The 24,450-nt window shown below is 44.9% G+C and overlaps 1 protein-coding gene across 5 annotated transcripts in view; it reads right to left on the reverse strand.

Annotated features, from left to right (window-relative positions):
* The window catches only part of RAPGEF4 (Rap guanine nucleotide exchange factor 4), a 328,804-nt gene that overhangs the window by 212,576 nt on the left and 91,778 nt on the right, over nucleotides 1-24,450 (reverse strand). The window contains exon 1 of one of the 5 annotated variants that reach the window (XM_051849409.2): nucleotides 259-15,010. The exons of the other annotated variants lie outside the window; for them this stretch is intronic. Coding sequence (XP_051705369.1) covers nucleotides 259-363 — 105 coding nt within the window. The 5' untranslated portion in view covers nucleotides 364-15,010. Of the gene's footprint in view, nucleotides 1-258; nucleotides 15,011-24,450 lie in introns of those variants that run through there. 5 annotated transcript variants of the gene reach the window in all.

A 24,450-nucleotide genomic window follows, 5' to 3' on the forward strand; every position in this document is an offset into this window, starting at 1 on the left:
GAGAAAAATGTCCAGAGTTGTCCCCAAACAGACAAGGCGAAAACATGATCCTACTATATCAATCACACATATTTAATCCTACAGAATAACATAATCTTAAACATAGTTACAGTCTATTTTAAAAGTTTCACATAATCTCAGAGACCAGACACACCCATGTCCCTTCCCTTTTAACATTTTCCTTCCCGTAATTTATTGGGAGTCTGATTAGACCCCAGCCATCAGTACAGGCAACCGATAAAGCCCTCGAAGAACTACCTGCTTCCTTCTCCACATGAAGCACTTCACCTGGTGTAGCCTCCCGGATCCTCCTGTTGCCACCTTCAGCCCAGCATCCCACAGGAGCGCGCACACACGAGGCATTCTGTCCCCTCCACTCCTGGCTTTCTGGTCCGGCAAGCTGGGCTAGGGCAGGAGTCAAGGAGGAGCTAAGGGCATGGGGCAGGGTTGAAGGCTGAACAGGGAGGTGCCTGCAGCCCAGGCTGGGGAAGCCACACTGTCACCACCTCTGGCATTCAGGCCTGGTCACCCTGCCTCCCAAGGCCATTTTCATACTGTTTCCCTAAATAGTCTGTCCTCAGAGTGACCCTAGGAACATGATTGTGAGACTAATGACAGTGCTAAGAAGTCTGTGGCAAGCTTATGTTCCAAGAAGCAGAAAGAACTGCTGCGGCATGTTCTCTTCTGTACTGGTGGCTTGAATCTGCTAACCTTGTCACTAGAGAGGAAGAAATTCCAAGAGAGCAGTGTCATGTCCCCCAGGTCTATCACAGAGCCTGGTGTGTCCTGAGGACTCAACGAGTATCTGTGGAATCCATGAATGATCTAAAAATTCAGATCTGTTCCCGAGGCATATTTGGAAGTTGGGAATGAGAGAGAGGAAGATCTTAAAGGTCATCTGACTATTCAACCCTCTAGAACTTACAGATGTTTGCAGATGAATGGGCAGATAAAATGTGGTTTATCTAGTCAATGGGATCCTATTCAGCCATTGCAACAATGTTGCTGACACAGGCTACATAATGCATAAATCTCAAAACTATGAAGCTCCGTGAAAGGAGCCAGATGCCGAGATGACCACTGATGTGAAATGTCTAGAAAGACAGATCTACAGAGGCAGAAAACAGAGCAGTGGTTGGCCGGGGGTGGGATGGAATTACCTATAAATGGGCATGAGGGATCCTATTTGGGAGAATGAAATTATTCTCAAACAGGATTATGGGGACGCCTGCACCATTCAGAAGATACTAAAACTCACTGACATACGCTTGAAATTGGTGAGTTTTATGATTATATTAAATGCACACCCATAAAGTTGTTTTTAAAGGGTTCGCCTCTCATGCCTCTATGGGCATGAGGCTGCTATGTTGTTCAAAACAACAAGACAGGAACCCAGAATTGCAAGTACTCCCCCCCAGTCCTAATTCCCAATCCCAGTATCTTTGAACACCCTTCTCCTGCCCCAGGCTACTGTGCCATCCTCAACAGACTACTTGTAATCAGAAAGCAGATGAGAGGCTGCCAGGGAGAGGGGAGATGGGGAGTGGCCACTTTCCTTACTGGCTAATGAAAAGTTCTGGACCTAGATGATGGTGGTATAACATTGTGACCGTTCTTAATGCCACTAAACACACACTGTGAAATGGTGAAGATGGCAAATCTCATGTTAAGTGTATCATTCCACAATTGTGTTGTTGTTGTTAAAAGTCTACTTGTAAACAGGCCATGTGTCAGGGACATTTTCCCATTTCCTTTCTGTCTGCCAAATCTATTCCCTGGCACCACAGTGGGGCCAGCTGCTTTTCCTGCCATATCATGTCAGGATGTCTTAGCCCAAGCGACAGCACAGCTCTCAGCAATTTGTTTGCTGCACTCTGTCACCTTCCCCATGGTTGGCAAACACCAGACACTAATTAAATTAAAATCTGGGCTTGGTTTGCATTTTAATCCTGCCCACTTGAAACTGGCTGGCATCATGCAAAACAACACACACAGGGATGTTCCCTGAGCTGACAGGCCATCTCATTAGATGCTGCTACCATGGCTTCCTGGCTCCTGGAAAGCGTAAGAGGCAATGAGATCTGTAGTGGATTCGTCCACGGCTCACGGGACGCTTGCTGCTCAGTCAAAATTCTATTGGTCCACAAAGCCCAAGATTTCTCTCCTCCTACATAACCCAAAGCAGCAAGCTTGGACTCACGCCCATGTGATCTCTACTGCAAATGTCCTAGGTCGCTATTATCAGTGATGATTCTGGAGGACTACTGTTTACCAATATCATATGTGTTCCTACTCCTATCAGGTAGTCTGTGAGGTCGGTTGCAATTTCCTTCTCTCCATCAGGAAGACCTATTGCAGAAGCAGTGAGTTGCTCAAGGATGCCAACTTACTTAAGGTTCAAACCAGAGTCTGAACTCACCTAGCATTCAAATATTCACTTGATGTTGTACATAAAAAGCAAAAATTATCTGCTATAAAATATTTCCTACTTCAAGGATGACATTAAATGGATATTTCTATTTTGGGGTGATTTAAAATATGCTTGAAATTGAATGGACTTAAAAAAAAATCCAAGCCCTTAGCATTCCATTTATGAAATAAAATTTGGAGAGTAAGTTCTAAATGCCAAACATCTGAAAGAACTCCTCCGAGGAAGCACTTTACTGCCAGCCAAAAATCACAGGGCCACACTGTGGCTGAAGTTTTTAATTGTGTTTTTTTAGATGCGGGATAATTTTCTGACCATTAAAGACAATCATAGCCAAAGCTGACAATGAAAGTAATTGAATCTGATGTTTGACAGCATTCAGCTGATTCACCGTGGGGTGTAGGAGAGGAAGAAGGAGGCAAAGAAAGGAGGTGTGAGGTCCAGAAGTAATTTTCTCTCTATGAAAAGCAGAGCTTGCCTTCAGAGGAGAAAACCTGGAAGTGAAAAATGTGATTCTATTTCCTCCTTCACGTTCCAGAGGGCATACCCCCATGTGGCATCTGAAAACCATCAGGACAGACAAGACTGAACCCCGGCCTCTGCCCAGGTCACACAGTCTCAGCTCAGGACACAGAGATGAGGTTTCCAAGAGAGGACGGGGTCCGAGCATCCGCCCTTGGGAGATTGTGTCTGCCTCCAAGTCCAGGCACTGTCACCGCGCACAGACTTACTGGCAGTGTATACTGATGAACCCCTCAAATGCAGGCTCACCTAGAGTTTTTATACATGAACTGCAGGGAGCCTCAAAGAGTAAGTTTCTATATGTAATGCAAATAACGCAAATATACGTTGTTCCGCCTTCAAAGGGTTTGCGATTTAATGGAAAAATATCAGCACCTGTCAGAGACAAGACAACAAGCCACCTAGGATCAAAGGAAGATCTATATTTGCATACATTGCATGGTTACAGCATTTTTTAAAAATGTATTTATTTATTGGAGAGGCAGACAGAGAGACACAGACAGACCTCTCATCTGCCGATTCTATCCCCGAACGCTCACAATGTCTAGGGCTGGACTGAGACTGAATCAGGGAGCCAGGAATGCAATCCCCGTGGATGGCAGGTGCCCACTACCTCTCCTTCACTTGCTGCCTCCCAGAGTCTGCATTAGCAGGAAGCTGGGGTCAAGAACAGAGTTGGGTATTGAGCCCAGGCACTCTGTTGTGGGATGTGGGTATCTTAACTGCTAGGCCAACCAAACGTCCACCCCCATGTGCACAGCTTTTGAGATGGACTTGGTGTTCTTTTACAGGTAAAAGATCCTACTGTAGGTGCCTTCGATAAATTACTTAATTTTCTGTGCATGACACAATGGGATTCCAACTACATTCTCACAAACTCATAAAATATCTGTAATGAATGTATGGATAGCCACACTATGTGGGATAAAGAAAGATCTATAAATAGCCATAAATCCATCCAATACTAAAGAGCTGACAAAAACATCTTGTTTTCAAAGCTGTTTGGGTCTCAGAATTGTGGATAAATGATTGTAGTGCCTGTAGTAATACACAGAAGGGATACTCTGAAAATAAAATGAGACAACGGTATAATCACATTTTGGAAAAAAAAAATCTTAATTCTATAAATGCACTTAAATCAATTATATCCTTTATCTGTACAAATCTCGCTGCGGGAGCTCTGGAAACACTAATTATTCAAGGGTGGCTCGCCCCTGGCAGATTCAGTTAGAAAACTTCTAACCACCTTAGAACAGTGACACTGTGGCTATTTGTTTCCTCCCTCATTCCCTTTATCCAGTTGTGTTCAACATCATATGTTCCCTGGCTGCATCTTTCATTCCTGTTCCTGTCTTCCGGGTGATTTTCCCTCAGCGAGACCTTATCATGGCACATCTAGCCTTACCGTCATAAATTCCAGTTAATGGTACCACTTCCAACTTCCCCCGCAAACTATCCTGCACTCCACAGCCACCTCCTCTTAGTTAATGATCCCTGTGATGACGTCAACAAGCCTAAGACTTGCCAGTGTCAGCAGGACCAAGTCCAGATCCCTCAGCAGAGACTCCCACCCACTTTCCCAGGCTCCTATGTATGAACTCCCTGCTCCACTCAAACTGATTCCCTTAAACTTTGAACTTTCCCATTTCTGCAGCCTCACTCCTATCATTCTGTGAGCTGTGCTGCAGACTGGTTTTCCAAACTGATCACAACAATACCATCCATCCCATATACTGTCCCTACCATGTAGCTTCAATACGTTAACAGGGGAGCCTATGTTTCCTCCCTCTTGGAGCTGGGTGCTCTTGGGACTACGATGCAGATGGCAATGACTTCCATGGCAGGCCATAAAACAGAAGGAGTTTTTGGGGGCTGACGTTGTGGCGTAACAGGTTAAGCTGACACCTGTGACCCAGCATCCCATACGAGTGCTGGTTTAAGTCCTGGATCCAGCTCCCTGCTGAAGCCCCCCTGGGAAATCAGGGGAAGATGGCCCAAGTGCCTGGGCCCCTGCCACCAACATGGGAGACCCAGATAGAATTCTTGGCTCCTGGCTTCAGTCTGGCACGTCCCCATGCACTGGGGTCACTTGGGGAGTGAACCTGTGGGTAGAAGATTGGTCTCTCTGTAAACCTGCCTTTAAAATAATTAGAATAAATCTTATAAAAAAAAGAAAGAAAAAGCAGATTCTATCCAGTTCTCTTAGGACACTAGTTCTTGTTACTCAACTCCATGTGGGAAGAAACCAAGCAACTACATGAAAAAAAAACATACGTAAGTGTTCTGCTCAACAGCCCTCATCATTCCAGCATCAACCAACAGACGTGCTAGTATTGAGCCTTCAGCTGATTCTAGCATCCTCTGAGTTGCCCCAGATGATTCCAGGTGGAACAATGACAAGCTCTTCTCAAAGTCCAGGTTCATGAGCAAAATAAAGGAATGTTGTTTTGAGTATATTTGGGATAGCTTGTTATGTAGCAATAAACAACTAGAATACACCAAAATACCCTCCTTCTTTTTGGCCTTCTCAAATCCGACCAACTTTATCGTTTTAAGATTTATTTATTTATTTATTTGAAAGGCAAGTTACAGAGAGGCAGAGAGAGAGAGAGAGAGAGAGAGAGAGAGATCTTCCATCCACTTGTTCACTCCCCAGATGGCTTCTGGAGCTGCGCTGATCTGAAGCCAGGAGCTGCTTCCGGGTCTCCCACGTAGGTGCAGGGACCCAAGGACTTGGGCCATCTTCTACTGCTTTCCCAGCCCATAGCAGAGAGCTGGATTGGAAGTGGAGCAGCCGGGACTTGAATTGGTGCCATACAGGATGCTGGCACTTCAGGCACCGGCCCTAATCCTACCTACTTTTCAAGCCCAGTATAGACTTCACCTCCTTCATGAAGTTAAGCTCACCTAAAAGTGATTTCTATCTCTCTTTCTCGAAGCCTGAATAGCACTCAATAAAGTCCAACCATTCAGTACATTTAAACACCACTGTTTCCTCAAAACTGGACCCTAATCTCCTTGAGAGAAAAGACTATGCCTGTGTCTTCTTGTTCCTTTCCATCATCTCTCAGAACATTTTACACATAACATATAGTCTACATATCCTTGCTGTATAATATTCTAGCTTCCAGAAAAAGTGCTTATGGTAGGTATTTAATAAACAATACACACCAAAAATGCATATTTAATGCAAAAGAAAATGAGAATGAGGGACAGTAAAACAAATTTTCAATGAAGAATCAGGTAGTTTTGGGAAATTCAAACTTTCAAGTCTTTGAACTGCATTCATACTGAGCCAAGTCGATGCTTTTTAAACGAATGGTTTATGTTCAAGAGAGTGTGTGTTCAGCCAACATGTAGATTTGGATGTGTGCTTTGGGAATTGTTCCCTCATTAATCATTAAATTCTAAATGGGCATTTTGAGAAGTGGCAGTAATGACCCACATTCTACAATCTTGTAATTACTCAAGTGTAATTAGAATATGGGAGGGTTTAGAAATAGAGTGTTTCTTGTCAAATACCATCTGTATTAAGACTTCTTAAAATGAGGATCATGAACTCCAGAGAGCTGTGATTGGGTGAGCTTCACACAGTTCCTGCCTGCAATCTCATCCAAAGTTGAGTGGATGTGCATTTTTCTTTTTTCTTTTTTTTAAACAAATCAAACTCAGCACATCTTTAATAACTCAATTGAAAGTTAGTCTCTTAATAAAATCAAATTATTTCTCCTCCAGGCAACTGTTAGCAACAAAGGAAAAATTATTTCATACCATTGGTCCATGAAGAAAAAACATTTATTTACATTCTCAGTGGACTAACAATTAAAATTGTTTGTTTCCTTGGAGGCCAGTGCTGTGGCGTAGTGGGTAAAGCCGCTGCCTGCAATGCTGGCATCACATATGGGTGCCAGTTCTAGACTTGGCTGCTCCACTGCTGATCAAGCTCTCTGCTATGGACTGGGAAAGCAGTAGAAGATGGCCCAAGTCTTTGGGCCCGTGCACCCACATGGGAGACCTAGAAGAAACTCCTGGCTCCTGGCTTTGGATCAGCGCAGCTCCAGCCATTGCGGTCACCTGGGGAGTGAACCAGCAGATGGAAGACCTCACTCTCTCTCTTTCTCTCTCTGCCTCTCCTTGTCTCTATGTGTAACTCTGACTTTCAAATAAATCAATAAATCTTTAAAAAAATGTGTATGCTTCCAAAAATATCATATGATCAATGCACTTAACTTAAGCTTCAGGTATTCATAACTTCATTTAGACTTCTTAAAAAAACAACACAAACATACTTCTAGAGTGCTTCAGTAACACAAAAATGATGTGTTTTAGAATGCAGGAATCCCGTTCAGAGGGGTCACCACCAAGAAGACATCCATTACCAGCAATGACGCTCAGCACAATGGCCAGCTCTGGGATGATGTGATGTGCAACGTGCGCTCAGGGTCTTCCCAGGGCGGTCCTTTGTACAGGCTCCTGGCGGGACTCCGGTACAATGCATTTTTCTGAGAAGGTTTGTAACATCCATCAGAAGCTTAAAGTAGTTTTACAAACACTTAATTCAAGGCTTTACCTTATGTCATGTTTTTTATCCCCATTCAGAGATTGTGCTATAGAAAAAGCCATGGGTCATGGGGAAACCAAAGTTGGTCCTGGCTCTACCAACGCTTCGCATAGTAGCTTTGGGGAAGTCCTTATGATCTCTCTGAACCTCCTACTGGATACTCAAATCATGAAAGAAGGATGGAATGAATGACCCTAAAACTCCTACACCTACTACGGTATCTGAAGATGGCTTTCCTGAGGAAGGATTTGAAGGGGAAGAAGACAGAAATCTTATTTGGTGCTTTCCCATTGGATTTTCTTTCCTACAAAAGAACTCTAGTATTGATCTAGGTAAAAATCTGCATTGCAGTATTAACAACTACTTACTTGATAAACATTAAATGGGTGCTTACAGGGTGACAGTCACCAGTTAGGGACATTAAAGTCAGTCCTCTAAGATTTGACTTTTGGGGCTGGTGCTGTGGCACAGTGGGTTAACACCCTGCCTGAAGCACCGGCATCCCATATGAAGCGCCAGTTCGAATCCTGGCTGCTTCTCTTCTGACCCAGCTCTCTGCTATGGCCTGGGAAAGCAGTAGAAGATGACCCAACTCCTTGGGCCCCTGCACCCACGTGGGAGACCCAGAAGAAGCTCCTGGCTCCTGGCTTCGGATCTGGCCGTTGTGGCCATCTGGGTAGTGAACCATCGGATGGAAGACGTCTCTCTCTCTCTCCCTGCCTCTCCTCTCTCTGTGTAATTCTGACTTTCAAATAAATAAGTAAATCTTTAAAAAAAAAAAAAAAAAGATCTGACCTTTAATGAGAAGTTCACCCCAGTGCTGCCCATGATTCTGGGACGTAAAATAGGTAGTATAGCATCAGAAACGAAGAGACAAGCATGGAAGGACAAGTAACAAGTGAATAGAACAGGCAGTGCGTAGGTATTCCAGTGGACACGCAGTGCTCCATGATATCTAGGGTGATTTAGCTACTAGGTGGGTGTCCACTTGCTCCTTTGCATTCCAGAATTGCACAATTGGCTAAGAGAATAGCTTTCCTCTATACAGGAAAAACTATCTTTAAAGATATATAAGTAGCCCCACTCCTGCATGGAATCTCCAAACCAGCTCCCACAGGAATGGAGTCACAAATAAAAACAAGTGCGCACAGGTGCTTAATGGAAGGGAAAGCGTATTGTGAGTAATCTCAAGCCGAGGACGACCTGACCATAATTCTGCTCTTGCTCAAAGGCTTCAGTGGAAGATTTTACAAAAGCTTTGAATCAGACAAAGCACTAAAGAGAAAAGCCCTCAGCACACAAGAGGATAGAAAAGATATCAACTATTTCATTCCTTAATCCATTCGTTTTCCCCTTAATGTTAGTATTTTTTAACTTTTATATTAACACTTGACCTTTCGTATATGGCTTGCCTTCTGAACCAGTCGCTTCTTTTGACCCAGTGCCCACATGTTCCGTTCTCCGTACCTCAGTTACATAACGACATGCCCTCTAATACAAACTCAATAAATACTTTATGAATGAAGAAATGGAAGCTTCTCCATAAAGCCTATATTCACAGGGAGATGAACACTTTCTTCTAACCATGATTAATATCCACAATGTATTTCTTTCACAAAAAGCAAAAACATAACTAAAGATCGTTTTGGAGTGTTGCTGATGGCTTGGGGTGGGGTCCAGCCCAGGAGAGTGTTATCTGGTACACAGGGACCTGGGGAAAGCTCAGGGGGCAATCTTGTTTCCTTTATCTACTTAATTACATTTGGAAACGATGGCTACATTAATTTCTGCTTCTTAAAAAATATAAATGGAGAACATGGAGTACAAGTAAATGTGTTTTGCCTTTGTCCAATACGTGTTTCATGCCATTTTTCCTCCTACCCTTCCTCATGACATATTGTGAGTATGCAACACCATTCTTCAGATAAATCTGCACATGTGTGAACTAAGGGCCTAGGGCAGAGAAGGTACATGAGGTAAGAAAAAAATCTTCAAACTGTATAAAAATATGCATATTAAATCTGGAATCACCTCCAGATCAAGAAATCCTACAGTAGTTGAAACACACACACTCACTTACATGCTAAAAAAAAAATTGAATTTATCACCTGTGTGCTTAGAAAGCTGTTATGTGTTCTTTTTTTAAAAAAGATTTATTTATTTATTTAAAAAGCAGTGTTACAGAGAGAAGAGGCAGAGAGAGAGAGAGAGAGAGAGAGAGAGAGAGAGAGATCGTCCATCCACTGGTTCATTCCCCAAATGGCCACAATGGCCGGAGCTAGGCCAACCCAAGCTAGAAGCCAGGAGCTTCTTCCTGGTCTCCCATGCAGGTACATGGGCTCCAAAGCTTGGGCCATCTTCTATTGCATTCCCAGGCCAGAGCAGAGAGCTGGATCAGAAGTGGAGCAGCAGAGACTAGAACCTGCACCCATATGGGAATGCCAGCACTGCAGGTGGTAGCTTTACCCGCTATGCCACAGCACTGGCCCCTAATATACTACATTTCTACCATGCATGAGATTTTCTTAGACAAAGCTGAATTTGGATTTTTTTTCCTTTTGCTCATAAATCCCACATCCAAAGGCTGGCTCATACAATATGATCTTGCTTTATTTCCCTAAGTCAGTCACTTGAGAATACAAACAAATTAAGGGGGGAAACAAAGGTGGGAAATGGTGGGTTATCTTTCATACTGATGTCCCAGAGCATGCGGTTTGGTTATCTAGGTGTGAGGCTGGCAGGAGGGCTTTGATCTTCCAGGGAATTGTTTTAAGGTTGAAATGGGGAGGACCTTTTATGAGGAGGACGTTCTTTCACGTCTTGGTGTGCACAGAGGAGCAAACACATTTTGCCTCTGAGGAAATCAGAGCGAATACCTTCCAAGGGCGCCTCCCAGCACATGGATGGTGAGTATCTGGCCTGGGAGTTAAGAGGCTGCCTGGGATGGCTACGCCTCGTATCAGAGTGCCCAGGTTTGAGTGCCGGCTCCAATTCCAATTCCAGCTTCCTGCTGTTGCAGGTCCTGGGAGACAGCAGTGCTGACTCAGGTAGCTGGGGCCCTACCATCCACATGAGAGATCCAGATTGGGTTCTCAGCTCCTGGCTTTGGCCCTAGCCCAGTCCCTGCCATTGCAGGCATGTAGGGGGTAAGTCTGTGTATGGGAGTTCTTTCTCTCTGCCTCTCATATAAATAAAAATATTTTTAAAAGAAAGAAAGGGAGAAACAACTTGGTACAAATTATGAGTTTTAAAGTCAGACTGTGCTAGTTTAAATCCTAACCTCTTTACTTTAATAGCCACACAACCTTGGGCAAGTGCCTAATCTCTCCAAGTCTCACTTCCCTTACTCACAACATACATACTGGTTCTTAGGAGGATTACACGAGACAATGCAGAAAAGGTGCCTACTTAGCATAATGACAAGCCCACAGCAACACTATGCATGTGGTGGAATGAGAGGGCCATGCCAAGGTGGCCACTGGCAAGCGAGCATTAATTACTCAGGAATGGCTTTGGAAACTGCCTGGCAACAGGCTGTGATTGGATGGCTTTGGAAACTGCCTGGCAGTCTGTGATTGGATGGGGCATAGACCGCCCCTTGACCAGATTGGCTGGTCTTGGCTATATAAGACATAGTTTCAACTGAAATAAACGAGTCTGCAGGCTGCTCGCCTCAAGCCTGCGGGCTGCTTGCCTCAAGTCTGCTTTCACCCGACTCCCGGGGTCTGTGTGGTGACTCGGCGACTCTTGCCCCCAGGGGTCTGTGTGGTGACTCGGCGCCTCTTGCCCCCACCACGCTGTTCCTCTCAGAAACGAATCCACTGCAACATTGTTGAGAAATCAACGGCAACACTATGCATGTACCTATTTTTATGTGAATTGCTAGGATTCAACATTTTATATCTACTTATATGCATACATATATATATTATTGTTAGGTCATAGTTAGGATTCAACATTTTACATATACTTATGTGCACATAGATACACTTAAGAATGAAAACAAATTGCAGCGCAAGCAAAGGTAGGAAACACACACACACACACACTCCTGGCGTACTTGACACATGCTAATGCTAATGCACACGTCCTACAGAAACACAATCTAACACACAAGTAAGTCGCCTTCCTTACAAGCTCCTGGGAGTTTTCTTGTGCAGTTGTACTTCTGGCCACATGTTTCTAGTTGCCACAACAACATGTAGATGGGTCTGTCTCAGGCACATACCAAAGAGAGCTCACACCGAGTAAACTCTAAAAATGCTCCCCAATGGCCAGAAATCACAAGAAAAGAAATAACCCCCAGAACACCCTGTTTTGCCAGGAGAATTCTGGTAAGCACAAGTGCTTGGTGATGGCGCCTGAGCTCACTGCCAGCCCCCAAGGGACTCGTGTCAACGATGCCAGCGAACGCTATTTCCAGCCCTTCTTGTGTTTCCCGGCTCTACCTGGACGGGATGTGTGCTGAGAGCAGATTTGTCATCCATGTCACCCAAATAATTAGGGCCTGACTGGTCTCCTGTGTCACATCCTCAAGTCCGTCCGGATGACTCACTACTCAGCTGGAAAGCAGGAAGTGCTCCACTGGGGGAGGAAGTGGAAAGGACGCCACGCCTCAGACAATGCCCTTCTTACTCAGGCAGTGTTGTTATTCTCATCTGCCAGGCAACACCCAAACACCAAAACACGTTTGCAATCCCACCCTCAGAGAGGGGAGCACGGCTCTCTCACACATGTGACAGCCAAGAAGCTGCTCCACTCACCGCATACCCAGTGGACTCGCGGTGAGCTCAGAGCACGGGGTCTGTAACCTGAAAGCAGAGACCTAAGCCCTCTGAGCTTATGCTGGCGTTTCTCTTGGCAGGGACGCTCCTTGGCTCAGATGTGCGTGGGCCAGGTGGGTGTGTTGTGTGTGTATTTGCACAGGGATGCGCATCAATGTGCAAGAAGGCTGGGGCACTCAGTGGAAGCTACTGTGAAGACCTTTGCTGCCAAAGGTTTGCTATGTTTTAGGTAATCACACTTAAAAACAAAAACAGGCCTGAGTCTCTACAAAGATGTGCCATCTTTCATGGAGTGGAAGGTGTATTTCATTTCAATGGGTAGGAGTTAACAACCTCCAAATTCTATTCTGATGGCCTGTTGTGAGCAGAAACACCACCCTCATTCAAAGTTGGATAGGTTGGAAGGGGAGCCAGGAAGGTTCTGGAAGAGTGATGCCCACATTTACCCCCTTTCTAGCCGTAGACCCACACCCCAATTTGAAAATTTTAAAGGAATGAAGTACTGGCTAGCCTTCGTTCTTTCCTGACCCCGATCATCCACTACACTGACGATTTGACTTCTGAATTAGAAATGGATAATGCTTATGGGACTTTTTAGAAACAAAAATTGTCTGTTTTTTTAGCAATTTATAATTGTATTTTAAAAGTTACTTGTGGCTGGTGATGTGGGATAGTGGGTAAAGTCACTATCTTTAACACCACCATCCCATTTGGGAGCCAGTTCATGTCCCACCTGCTCCAATTCCAATCCAGCTCCCTGCTAATGGCCTAGGAAAGCAGAAGATGGCCCAGATGTTTGGGCCCCTGCCACCTGTGTGGCAAATCCAGATGAAGCGCTTGGCTTCAGCCTGGTCAGGTGTAGTCACTGTGGCCTTATGGGGAGTGAAACAGAAGATGGAAGATGTCTCTGTGTCTCTCCCTCTCTCTCTGTAACTCTGAATTTCAAATAAATTAATAAATCTTAAAAAAATAAATTAAAAAAATAAAGTTAGGTCTCCATGTGCTAAATACTCAGATACTTCATAACCTTAAAAGCTATATTTTTTCAAAAAATATTTATTTATTTGAAAATCTGAGATCTTCCATCCTCTGGTTCACTCCCCAGATAGCTGTAATGGCCAAGGCTAGGCCAGGCTGAAACCAGGAACCAAGACTCCCATAGATGGCAGGAGCCCAAGTACTCAGGTCATCTTCCGCTACTTTTCTAGATGCATTAGCACAGAGCTGGATCAGAAGCAGAGCAGTCAGGACTTGAAATGGCACTCAAATGGGATGCCGGCACTGCAGGCGGTGGCTTCTCCCTCTGTGCCACATCGGCCCCCAAAAGCTATATTTTATTATCTCATTTTACAGGTGAGAAAGTGAGGTCCGCTATCACACAGCCAGGAAAGAGTAAAATCTCATTTTGGCCCAAGTCCATCTAACACCTAAGCCATGCACTTTCTACCATAGAAATAGCCCCTGCTGTTTCTTACAAAGCTTACCTATTACCGCTTATGTTTGCACTTGGTGAGCAATTTAGAAATAATGTTGTATAAAGATTTAAATCACTTCAGTCACACACCAGTCATCCAGAGGCTGCTTCCATCTCCCAATCAATCTGAGCAGAGTTAACCACTGCAAGGAAGTCCTCTGAGCTCCCAGAACGAAAGCCACCCGAGTTTCACACGTCGGACACAGCAGGTGGATGACACAGCTCCGGGTGTGCTCGGGTCTGTTTACTCTCGCTCTAGACTGTGTGTGGAAAGTGTGCTCATGCCGTCCCCAGCCTTTAGAGGCAGGGAAAGAGGGAGTTTCCAGAGGCGGGAATATCGACTCAGGAAAAAGTGAGAGCTGCCACTGGGCGCAAGGGGAAAACAGGAAAACGTGAATGCGATGTGCTAGGGCCGTTCGCCGAAGGGCGAGAGCCTGGGCAGCTGACGGCTGCACACAGTAAGAGCCCAAGTGCACAAGGAGACACAGTCATCACGCTACAGGAAAAACAGAAAGAGAACATGAGTTATACAAATTTCCCCCAAACACTGGGATGCTAAAGGAAGCATAATTCCCTGTACTGAAAAACCAACCTCTTGTAGAGTTTCTCATTTCTAGAAGAGGTTAAAAGTTGTTTGGGAATTTTTAGCAAGATGAACATGTGCTTAAAAGGTGATCCCTTCTGGAGGGTGGCTGCATTCGCTCTGTTGTGTGGTTTACCAGCACCTTTGCTTCCACTGCAGCATTGATCTGCAAATGGAGGTCTTTGGGAAGAGCCGTTTTTCTCCCTCTGCCTTCATAATATGCACCCAGGCTTGGACACCTATTTCAGTCTCCCTTCCCTGAGTCTCTGAGCTGCCTCTGCTATTTTCCACACATGTCAATATTCCATTTGTCTAGAACCACTGAATGTCCGAGCACCTGGGAACTATGGGATCCAGACAGGAGGGAGAATTACTTTGTCTCTGCATTCAGATTTCTTCAGCTTCAACCTTGCGAGCCAGTCCCCTTCAAGGTTCGGCTCTGTAAAGAGTATGGGACACCACGTACTTGATCGCTAAGCCATTGATCTAGCCAAGAAAAACAGCATACGACACAATTCACAAAAGCGTTCTTCCCAGTACTCTGGCCTCAGAATCAGCCCTAAAGGCATTCGGATCTGGCTGAAAAGCCCATGAGAGTATTTCAGGCATGGAAAGCCAAGACACTCTGGCAAAAAAAAAAAAAAAAAAAAAAAAAAAAAAAAACCACACACACAAAACCTAAATGAAAGATCTCTGTGAGTGAGAGCCCAGTGTAAAGAACAGGTCTTCAAAGAAGGAGGTACCTATCTCTGAAGGGAGGAGAGAACCTCCACTTTGACTATGACCTTGTCTAAATAAGATAAGAGTCAGAGAACTCAAAAGGCTTCCCTAGCCTTGGAAACTCATGACTGGAGCATAGGGAGATTACTAATGCCATAAACAGGAGTGACAATTTGTAAAGTCAACAACAGGAGTCACTGTGTACTTACTCCTTATGTAGGATCTCTGTCCTTAATGTGCTGTACATTGAGATTTAATGCTATAACAAGTACTCAAACAGTATATTTCACTTTGTGTTTCTATGTGGGTGCAAACTGTTGAAATCTTTACTTAATGTATACTAAACTGATCTTCTGAATATAAAGAAAATTGAAAATGAATCTTGATATGAATGGAAGGGGAGAGAGAGCGGGAAAGGGGAGGGTTGTGGGTGGGAGGGAAGTCATTGAGGGGGTGGGGGATGCCAATGTAGTCCATAAGCTGTACTTTGGAAATCTATATTCATTAAATAAAAGTTAAAAAAAAATGGAATAAAAAAAAGCGTTCTCCCCTTCAGTTTCCTCCAAATAGATAAAGATGAATGAATGATTGCTGGGAACTGCATTTTTGTAGCCAGTAGATGCAGCCACCTTTAGGATTAGCCACCAACTTTAGAATTAGCCTCCTCGAGTAGACTTTCCCTATAGCAGACGGATGAAAACACCAAATGGATAAATTAATTTCCAAGAGAAGTGGTAGACAATAAAATGACTTTTTAAAAGTTTTGCTTTATTAGCGTGTGTCCTCAGGGAAGCATACCAGGGCCCTACTTCACAGGAAAGAGATTAGATGAGGAGAAATGAATGAATGAAAGCAGTATCTTGAAGAAGAAAACCATACAACAAGCCAGGAAATGGTTCTCCAGTCCCAAATGCCTGGTCACAAAATGCATCTTGAACAAAAGCTTTGAAAAGATACTTTGAAAATTTTAAAGGCTATATAAGCACTGTACACATGAATGGAGTACCAAGTGATGCCACGATTTATGTATACATCACATAATGTTCAAGTCAGAATAAATATATCTGCCTGTTCAAACATTCACTACCTCTTTATGGTGAAAACCTTCAAAATCCTCTTCTAGTTAAAAAAAATATAGAGTATGTCTATTTAAAATATAAATACATAAGGAAATAATAAAAATGCAAATTGTCACCCTACTATGCAATAGGGCACCAGAACTTCTCTTCCTGTACAACCATAACCTAGTATTTTAATGCATAAGGCAAGGGGCCATGTTTCTTTAATTCACCTAGGGCCCGTATAATCTAATGAAGTACAGAGCTCACCCAAGAGTGTGGACAAAGGATATGAATCAGCCACTCTCACAATTAAAAAAAATGGATCACCCAGATGTATTTTTAAAGATGTTTAATCTTACTCACAATTAGGGAGATACAGAACAAAATAACAATAAGATATCTTATTTTTACTGGCAAGATTTTCAAAGTTTGAAATTACTCATGTTAAAGAAATGTAACGCATATACATGAGCATGAGCTATTGAAGGGAGGAAATCAGGCCAAACTTTCTAGACTGTAACTAGAAAATTATTATCAAACTTTAAATTTCACATCATGTCTATGATTCCATAGTTATGAACTTATTTCTCAAATGTACCAAGTCATATGCAAAAGAATGTCCACTGTTGCAGTGTTTGTGACACAATCCAATGAAATTGACCACCAGTGGGAATAAGTTACATGAATTACAGTAATCCATTCAGTAGAAAACTCTGTAGCATAATGTGGTGAATCTATATGGACTTTGATGGAAGGATCTCTGAGATGCAAAAAAGCCATGTGTACAGGTCGGCTTTGTGGCACAGGGGGTAAGCCACTGCCTGTGATGCGGGCATCCCATATGAGTGCCAGCTGGAATCCTGGATGCTCTGCTTCCAATCCAGCTCCCAGCTAACTAGTGCGGCAAAGTGACAGAAGATGACCCAAGTGCTTAGGCTCCTGCCACCCATGTTGGAGAGACCTGAAGGAGTTCCTGGCTCCTGGCTTCAGCCTGGCCCAGTCCCAAACACTGTGACCATTTGAGGAGTGAACTAGCAATGGAAGATTTATTTCTCTCTGTTTCTCCCTGTCACTCTGCCTTTCAAATTAATAATAATCCTATTTATGGATATCTTTAAGTTCAAATGTTTTTAATGTATTATGTTCATGCTCATACCAAATCACTCCAAAATGTAGGTTAAAACAATAAAGCTTTCTTACATCTACAAGTCTGTGGGCATCCTGACAAGTTCTGTTGGTAACATCTGGGCTCCCTCAGGTAGCTGCAGTCAGCTGGGGGCTTGGATAGGGCCGGCTGAATTCACCTCTCTGGTGTGCCTGGAAGTCTTCATAAAGTGGTGGATACACTCCCAGAGGTCAAGGGCAAAAGTCCTGGGCCTCTGATGGCCAACTCTCAAAGGTGGGCCAAGTAACTCCAGCAGAATTCCATTGGTCTACACATGTCCTAGGGCCAGTCTACATTCAAGAGGAGAAAAATAGACTCTACCTTTTGATTGGAAAAGTTGCAAAGAATGTGTAGTCACACTTAATTTACCACTATATACGTACCTATGTATCTATATTGGTAACCATCTTTATCTGAAATGTTATTGAAAAACCTAGCAACGTAATTTCCTCTAAGCACAGGAGTTGGGAATGTAGATGGTAAAGAAAAAGTAATAACCTTATTTTTCTTTTTTTTTTTAAAGTTTTTTTTTAGTTATTTATTTGAGAGGTAGAGTTACAGACAATGAGAGGGAGAGACAGAGAGAGAGGTCTTCTATCCACCAGTTCACTCCCCAGTTGGCCGCAATGGTCAGAGCTTCGCCGACCTGAAGCCAGAAGCCAGGTGCTTCCTCCTGGTCTCCCATGCAGGTGCAGGGCCCAAGCACTTGGGCCATCCTGCACTGCACTCCCGGGCCACAGCAGAAAGCTGGACTGGAAGAGGGGCAGCTGGGACTAGAACCCAGCGCCCACAAGGGATGCTGGCGCCGCAGGCGGAGGATTAACCCACTGCGCCATGGCACCGGCCCCAAGAACCTTATGTTTCACGTTGTGCATTTCCGTGCTCACGGCTCACTACGTGGGCCTGAGACCTGGGCAGCCTCTCAGGGCCCCATGCTCAGGAGGCCCGTGTACTCGGTTTACTGCTCTGCTGTCACCTTCTTGAAAGTCTCAATAATTTCATTTGAACTCGTGTTCTGTAAGTGAATTCCAATGGTACAGTGCATCATGCACAAAAGCAGACAAGATACACACCAGCGTGTCCACCATTCCTTGCTCTCTCACTCTGTCAGGGTGGTGCCAGTACCCTAAGAGAACAGGATTCTGGGGCACTCATGACACATGGAAGTTCGGGGTAACTCAAGACAAGTAACCAGCAAGCACGTCACTCCTCAAAAATGAGCAAGCCAGGTGCTGCTTGTCCCTGGGGTCCCTTTTTCTGCTTGCACCCTGCTTTGTGTACTGGTGCTGGTGGAGGAACTGTTTCTCATCGTGTTCCTTCCATGGAGCAGGCAACCCCTGCTGCCAAAATGATGACAGAAAGGAAAAAGATAGACAGGGCAACGCATAGCTCTTCTCCTTTTACCCGATCTTTACTCCTGAGTAAGCTAAAGGTAGAGCTGGTAGAATGTGTGGCCTCCCGAAGTGCAATCTGGACTCTGCTCTGTGCCTGGTTTCCCCATCCTGATAAGAATGAAATACACACACACGTTTGAGATAAGAAAGACAAAATTATGTAATTTCGGTGATTCCACATGTCAGTTAAATGTTCTTATATTTGCACTTAACACTAGTGCTATGCCCTAGAAAGATAAGCAGAAAATTTATGCTAATCATTTAAATGCTATTTATCTTTACTTTGAACAATATTCAATAGCAACTAAAGACAAAATGATCAGTTTGAGATAGAGAATGTAGAAGAAAGAAAAAAGCTGGGGGCCGGCAGCGTGGAGTACTAGGTTAATCCTCCGCCTGTGGCGCCAGCATCCCATATGGGCACCAGGTTCTAGTCCCAGTTGTTCCTCTTCCAGTCTAGCTCTCTGCTGTGGCCCGGGAAGGCAGTGGAGGATGGCCCAAGTTCTTGGGCCCCTGCACCCACGTGGGAGACCAGGAAGAGGCACCTGGCTCCTGGTTTCAGATCAGCGTAGCTCCAGCCATTGTGGCCATTTGGGGGGTGAACCAACGGAAGGAAGACCTTTCTCTCTGTCTCTCTCTCATTGCCTCTAACTCTACCTGTCAAATAAATAAATAAAATCTTAAAAAAGAAAGAAAGAAAGAAAGAAAAAAGCTTTATATTTTAATAACACATTGTTTTCCTTCTGGAGAAAACAAGGGACCCCTGCATGTTTATTACGCACTGTGCCCCACAATTCATGCCATCAGGGGCTGGCACTGTGGCCCCAGCCTGCAGCACCAGCATCCCATATGGGTGCTGATTCGAGTCCTGGCTGCTCCACTCCCAATCCAGCTCCTTGCAAATGTGCCTAGGAAAGCAGCAGAGGATGGCCCAAGTGCTTGAGTCCTTGTACCCACATGGGAGACCCAGAAGAAGCTCTTGGCCCAGCCCCAGCTTGTGTGGCCATTTGGGAAGTGAACCAGCAGACAGAAGACTTCTCTTTCTGTCTCTCCCTCCCTCTCTCTCTCTCTGTGTAACTCTGTGTTTCAAAATAAATAAAATAAAATCTATTAAAAATTACATAGTCAGTCTTGTCTGTAGTACTTGAATTTGGCATATTTATGTCCCACATTTATATATTAAAAATCGGTTTCTTTTTACCTCACCTTTCTACTCATTTACTGTATGAGATTTATGCTACCCCTATCTCAAATCATTAAAGATCTATTTAAAAAAAAAAAAGAATAAGATCCATGAAAATGGCAGCCAAAAGAATACAGGTGCCTAAATGAACAAACACTTTTAATAATCAAAGGCAATTTTTCATAATATTCTCCCTTCTCCCTTTTCCTTTCGTAAGCAAATATCCTCTCTGATTTATAGCACTGGAACCACAGCACAATGAAATTAAGCAAGAAGAATCTGCCAGATTAAAAACCCAAACCCAAGCCTGTGACCTCAGTTCGTGACAGCAGCACTGTCAATATAAATATTTATTATCTCAGGGGAGCATGCAAGGTCATCTATACCACAAGAGCTGCCTGCCTGGATTGTTGCATACACATCACCACAGGAGATGTAGGAGATTGGTAGAGGCTATTTACAGGGATATCTTCTTGGAAAAATCACACAAAGAGGATTTCTCACATTGCATTTACTAGCACAGTGTCAACATGATATAGCTATACTGATTAACAACCTTATTAAAATTGAAGGAGATATCAGTTTTATTTTTATGGCCTTACATTTTTTCAATTCTAACTAATACATAAAAATTGTAGATATATGGATTGTCATGTGATATTTCAATAGATATATACTTTGTGTAATGTTCAAATCAGGGTAAACATATCTATCTCCAATATTACAGTCGGGTATTTTACCTTGAATTTTCAACAAACATATGCATTCTTTTTAAAAACTTTTATTTATTTTTATGTGAAAAGTAGAGAAAGAAAAAAGAGAGAGAGAGAGAGAAAGATCTCCATCCTCTGGTCTACTCCTCAAATGCCCTCCACAGCCAGGGCCAGGCCAGGCCAAAGACCAGAACTCAATCCAGGTCTCCCACATGAGCGGCAGGGACCCAGCTACTTGAGCCATCACCTGCTGCCTCGCAGGATCTGCATTAGCAGGAAGCTGGAATAGAGACCAGAGCAGCCGTCTGGGGAATGAACCAGCAGATGGAAAATCTCCATCTCTCCCTCTCTCTGTAACTCTGCCTTTCAAACAAAGAAATACATCTTAATAAATAAATAAATAAAAGGACTATGGCCTGAAATTGTCCAGTTAGCTTAATGGACATTATTAAATGTAGACCGTTTTCTGCAAAGATGTGTTAAACTGGCAGTAAGTTTGCAGTGTTCTCCCACATGAAGGGGAACAGGCCAGCCAGTCTGGCCTAAATACTTCTGGTTCTACAGAAAACGGCGCTTAATCTTCTGAAGGGGAACAGCTCTCCACAGTTTAGAATGAAAGCTTCTCAGGGAAATGTGCGCATGCACACAACAAATCTCAAAGGCTAAATAGCTGATCAATGAACCCTCCAGGGGTCACAAATCCTAGATCAGACGTGTCTGTGGACTCTTTCTCTGTGCTGACACTCCACACATAGACCTATCTGCCTGTGGACTAAATAGCAAAAAAGACAAAATCCAACATTTGGGTCTTAACCTAAATTTGTCCGAAATAAAATAAAAGATCTTTTCATTCTGAAAGTTCCCATGGCTGGATCCTTTAAACACCTTCTTCAGATGAAGCTGGTAGTTACCTACTACTAAAGAGGTAATATATATAAAAAGACACGAATCGCTTCTGGCCCTCAGCTGGTGGTCAGTACAACCCATTAGCCCAGCCCCCCACTGATGAAGACCTGCAGGCCTCCCAATGTGAGAGAAACCAAATGCCAAATGAAATGCTGAGTATGTCTACAGAGGGTCTTAGCTCCCTCTGAGCCAGCTTTTTTTTCTTTGAAAGATTTATTTATTTATTTGAAAGGCAGAGTGGTAGGATTGGCATGGAGAGAGAGAGAGAGAGAGAGAGAGAGAGAGAGAGAGAGAGAGAGAAAGAGAGATCTTCCATCTGCTGGTTAACTCCCCAAATGACCACAGAAGGCAGGAGCCTAGAGCTCCATCTGGGCTTCCCATGTGGGTGACAGGGGCCCAAACACTTGGGCCGTCTTCTGCTGCCTTCCCAGCTGCATTAGCAGGGAGCTGGATAGGAAGCAGAGCATCTAGAAGGTGACCTGAACTGGGGTTTAAATCGAACTGGCCCTCCGATATGGGATGCCAGCATCACAAGTGGTGGTTTAACCAGCTGTGCCCCCATGCCAGCCTCTCTGGTCCAGTTTTGAAGCCTCATTTGTCCTCCTGCTCTGAGCCCTTGTCTCAGAACCTCTCAGCTTGCAGATTTCTTGGACTGGTTTGGAGGAACCTCCAGTTTACCTGTATCTTAGCAGCTGCCATGTTGGCCTGATCCAGATCTGGTCTTGGGTTCAAAACCACCTTTCTTAGTCTTTGCTTTTTTCTCATCTGGATCCTCATCAACTCAAGAGGAAACTCAGCATCTTGTCAGCCTCTGCTCACGGACAGATCAGATCTTACAAAGAAGCCACTATGCAGTCATAGGCATGTGGATAGGCTGCCCTATTCCTCCCCAACGTCATTCACTTGGCATGGAAGCGACTGGGGCTCAGAAGAGGGGGACACGCCCAGCGTGTGGGCTGGATCTTGGGTGAGATGGAAAAGGGAGGTGACTGCAGGCAAAAGGAGCAAGAAGGCCTGGGCAGCAGGTGCGCTGAGCCAGCTCAAAGCGGATGTCTGCCAGGAGATGCTTCACTGAGAATTTGACCTGGGGCTCCCCTGGTTAACCTGTCAGGGCTTATTACATGTTTCTGCATCCAGAGAGCCAGGAGGCATGGGGCTAGTCTCTGAGGGTCGGGGGAGGGACTGGGGAGGAGCAGCTGGCTGTCCAAAAGCAGTTCCAGCCTCAAGAAAAGCCAGGAAGGGCCAGCGGTGTGGCGCAGTGGGCTATGGGGCACCAGCATCCCATAGGGGTGCTGGTTCTAGTCCTGGTTACTCCTCTTCTGATCCCACTCTCTGCTAATGGCCTGGGAAAACCGTGGAAGTCGCCCAAGTGCTTGGGTCCCTGTACCTGGATGGGAGACCTGGAGGAGTCTCCTGGCTTGGGATCAGCCCAGCTCTGGCCATTACGGCCATTTGGGGAGTGAACCAGCAGATGAAAGACCTTTCTGTCTGTCTCTCCCTCTCTGTAACTCTGCCTCTCAAATAAATAAATAAATAAAATCTTTAAAAAAATAAGAAAAAAGAAAGGCCAGGAGGCTCTCAGAGGCTCCCCTGTCCACCAAGAACTAGATGGTGAGAGAAGCTTGGCTCTGGCGCCCTGTGGGCTGCTCCGAGTCCTGCTGTGGGTGGGGGTGTTAGACCAGAAGCGCTGGTGTCAGACACACAGGCAGTGCATTCCTGCCGGTCACATTCCTGCAGCCTGACGCTGGCAAGGCCCTCTGGGAAGCCTCTTGCCTCTTCCTGGTGGCTTCGCTCTCTTCCTCCTGACTCCAGCCCCTGGACGCACCTCTGTCGTAGCGCTTACCGTCTTCTCACATGTTTGTCTTTATTACGCCGTGAGCTCCTGGAAGGTCACAAGTTGCCATTTCTGCACCCTCAGTGCCTCACATGGTATCCAGTGTTTAGTAGATGCTCAGCCCGTGCTTCCTGATACGAGTTAGGCTGGCAAAACCGTGTATGCCAACCAATGGAGGCCAGATGACCGGAAAACAATGCCAGGGTGGATGGTTTGAACACTGCCACTTGGGCAGCAGCCAGGGCAGCATGAGGCGTGTGAGCAGGCACGGGGCATTTGAACCGGGCTCTGCCAGTGCACCCATCCATCACACCACCACACCAGACACTGGCTGCTTTCTGGGGGCTGAGGGGTTGATTGCATTAGATTCCTGCTCCCTGCAACCATTCGGGTTAGAGTTATGTTGATCCTCATTTTACAATAGAGAAAAGAGGTTTAGGGAGCTTATGTCATTTGCCTGAGGACACAGAGTTGGCAAGAAGGCCAGGACTGTTGCAGTGATCTGGCCAGCTGCCACCCGTGTTCTTGGAGTCTTTGCCTCCTTCACACTGGCCAGAGCTGAGGAGCCAGAGAGAGGGCCGGGCAGCTGGTGGGTGGGCATGGAAGGGGAGTGGCCAATGTGCAGCTGTGCCAAGGGAGAGCCCAGCTGAGAGCCCGAGGGGCCGAGCATCATGATGTCTGAAGCATGCTTCAGAGGGCTCAGGAACACGCACAGGTGCACACACACACATACACACACACAGACACATGTGTTATACACACACGGCTCTACAAAAAATTTAATGGAAAACGCTTCTTATGGGGGCCAGCCTTGTGATACAACAGGTTAGGCCGTTGCTTGCAACACCAGAATCCCTTCCTGGAGTGTTGGCTCCAGGCCTGGCTGCTCTGCTTCTGATCCAGCTCCCTTGTAATGTGCATGGGAAAGCAGCAGAAGATGGCCCAAATCCCTGGGCCCCTGCCACCCACATGGGAGACCCAGATGGAGTTCCAGGCCCCTGGCTTTAGCTCAGCCCAGTCATTCGAGAAGTGAACCAACAGATGCAAGATCTCTGTCTCTTCCTCCCCTCCTCTCTCTGTTGCTAAGCCTTTCAAATAAACAACTCTATCTTTTAAAAAATG

The sequence above is a fragment of the Oryctolagus cuniculus genome, chromosome 3 (genome assembly GCF_964237555.1).
Source record: "Oryctolagus cuniculus chromosome 3, mOryCun1.1, whole genome shotgun sequence".
In the NCBI taxonomy this organism is placed as follows: Eukaryota; Metazoa; Chordata; class Mammalia; order Lagomorpha; family Leporidae; genus Oryctolagus; species Oryctolagus cuniculus.